Raw genomic sequence first — 2,343 nt, forward strand, 5'->3', positions numbered from 1 at the left:
GTTCATTGAGGGTACAAAGAATTAGGTTACTCTGCTTGCATTTGTTAGGTAAAGTCCCTCTTATAGTTGTGTCCCACTTAGATAGATCTTAAGGTGCTTTTTCTTTTTTCCTATCTATAGGGTAATCCAAGCCTATTTCCCCTTTTCTTTTATTTTTGTTTCAATTTCCTTTTTGACAACTAAATTGCCTTTAGTAGGTAAGCAAGGAACAGGAAAATTATAAAACTACATTCAGCAATATCTTCTCTATTGATTTCCAATGCTCTCTCCTTGATGATCAGTCCAAAGGTGAATATCTCCTTGTCACTCTCCTCTCCATGAGTGTGGCATGTGCAGCCTGGTTCTAATCCGCCTTCTTGGCTTACATCTCTAAAAACTTATATTTCCAAATGTACATAAGACAACTGCAAATATTGACACAAATTGGGTTATGAAGAAAGCCTAACAAATTTTAAGGAATGAATGTCATGGATATTACCTTTTATGACCACATGTGATGAAAAAATTAACACAAATGGGTGATAGACCCATATAAAATGTAAAATTATAAAATTCTGAGAAAAGACAAGGGAAAATCCTTTGTGTCCTTTGGTTAGAGTTCTATTTGTACAATGCCAAAATCATGATCCATAAAAGAAAACATAATTTAAAAATTAAAAATATTTGCTTTGTAGAAGATACTGTTAAGAATACAGAAAGACAAACCCAGATTCAAAGAAAATAATTGCAAATCACACTCAACCTCAGTCTTATACCCAGAATATACATAAAAAATCTCTTACAACTAGGCCAGGTGTGCTGGCTTATGCTTATACACTTAGCACTTTGAGATGCAAAGATGGGATCACTAGAGGACAAGAGTTTAAGACCACCCTAGACACCACAGTGAGACCTTATCTCTACAAAAACAATTTTTTTTAATTAGCTTGGCATAGTAGTGCACACCTAGACTTTTCTAAGAAATGTATTACTTTTACAATGTAAAAATAAATGTCATTTACAAATACCTATGAAAGTTCTATAATGTATTGGTTTGACCACAATCAATTTATTTTGGGCATTTAATCATCTAAACACATGGTAATAAGCAGCACTTTGGGGTATGATTTCAAAGAATATCAAATCACAATTCATCTTGTTTTTTGGATGTAGAAAGGACAAAAAGTTAATAAAACTTTTCTCTTATACATTAGAGATTGGAAAAATAAGGCCGATTTTATAAAGTTGGGTATAGCCTGGGTGTTATAGCCATATGGTGTTCATATTGTTAGTGAAAATTCTCATAACTGAACCACTTTCTTACTTGAATTTATTTATGTATTATTTTTTGATGTAGGCCTCAAGCTACCAACTGATGAAAGTTCTATCTTTGAGTACTTTTTGGATATACAGCAATGTGAATTCATGCCCTGGTCAGATTTAGTGCCTAATGATCAGACACTAATTCAAAAAGGTAAGAATATAAGTATTGTATTGTATTGATTCTCTAAAATATTGGGTATTTATAAAAATAGTTATGTCAGCATCTTTGAAGAATAATGTATTCCTAGTTTGGGTAGAGATCAGTTGAGACCTATGTTTACAAATGTACCTTTTAAAAGTAAACTTTGAATATAACTTTCTGAGAAATTTGGAATGTATTTGATTAAGATGCACATTGTAAAAGTCTAATGCACTGAAAGTCTTACTAATAGCTAAATTTATTTTAATTAGGTATGATTATTGAAAGGAGAAAATAGAAAATACTACTTCTAAAATAAGAAAAACATATATGTAAAAATTTGTATTTAGTTATAAAGGAAACTACTAATTAGAAAAGACTCATAGTTTGAAAATACCCATATATGCTAAATTGTTTTAATTCTTAATCTTCTGCTTCTACATGTAGAAAACTATTGCACTTTGGAAGACTAGTAGAAGTTTGAGACAGGAACTTAGTAATTAAGCTTCTTAATAGAGTTCTTGCAAATATAAATTCAATAAATGCCATTTGACCTGAATTGCTTTCAGATTGGGTTTCTCTCATTGAAGAATTTCAAAGTTTGGGTGCCACAGTTTTTGACAGAAAGTATCCATAGCTATCAGAATGTTCTAATTCCAAATTTATTTCAGTTGGAAATACCAAAATACCAAGGTTGTTTTATACAATATTTTGTCACAATAAATACAAGTAGGTGATTATATTTACTTAAAAGCTCTGAATTATATTTCATATGTTAGTGTTAATACTTAATCATCTTATCTATGATGGAGAAATTAAATACTTTCATGACATTCACACATTGAAGAAATTTGCTATAACTAAACCAGCTCTCCAGGAAATTCTCAAACCTATCCTCCATA

General features: G+C 30.7%; 1 protein-coding gene across 1 annotated transcript in view; it reads left to right on the top strand.

The window, feature by feature from the left end:
* The window catches only part of DNAH14 (dynein axonemal heavy chain 14), a 554,037-nt gene that overhangs the window by 285,727 nt on the left and 265,967 nt on the right, over positions 1–2,343 (top strand). The window contains exon 43 of the mRNA XM_003791010.1: positions 1,337–1,453. Coding sequence (XP_003791058.1) covers positions 1,337–1,453 — 117 coding nt within the window. The remainder of the gene's footprint in view (positions 1–1,336; positions 1,454–2,343) is intronic.

The sequence above is a fragment of the Otolemur garnettii genome, unplaced genomic scaffold, assembly GCF_000181295.1.
Source record: "Otolemur garnettii isolate 467f Iridium unplaced genomic scaffold, OtoGar3 scaffold00045, whole genome shotgun sequence".
NCBI lineage: Eukaryota > Metazoa > Chordata > Mammalia > Primates > Galagidae > Otolemur > Otolemur garnettii.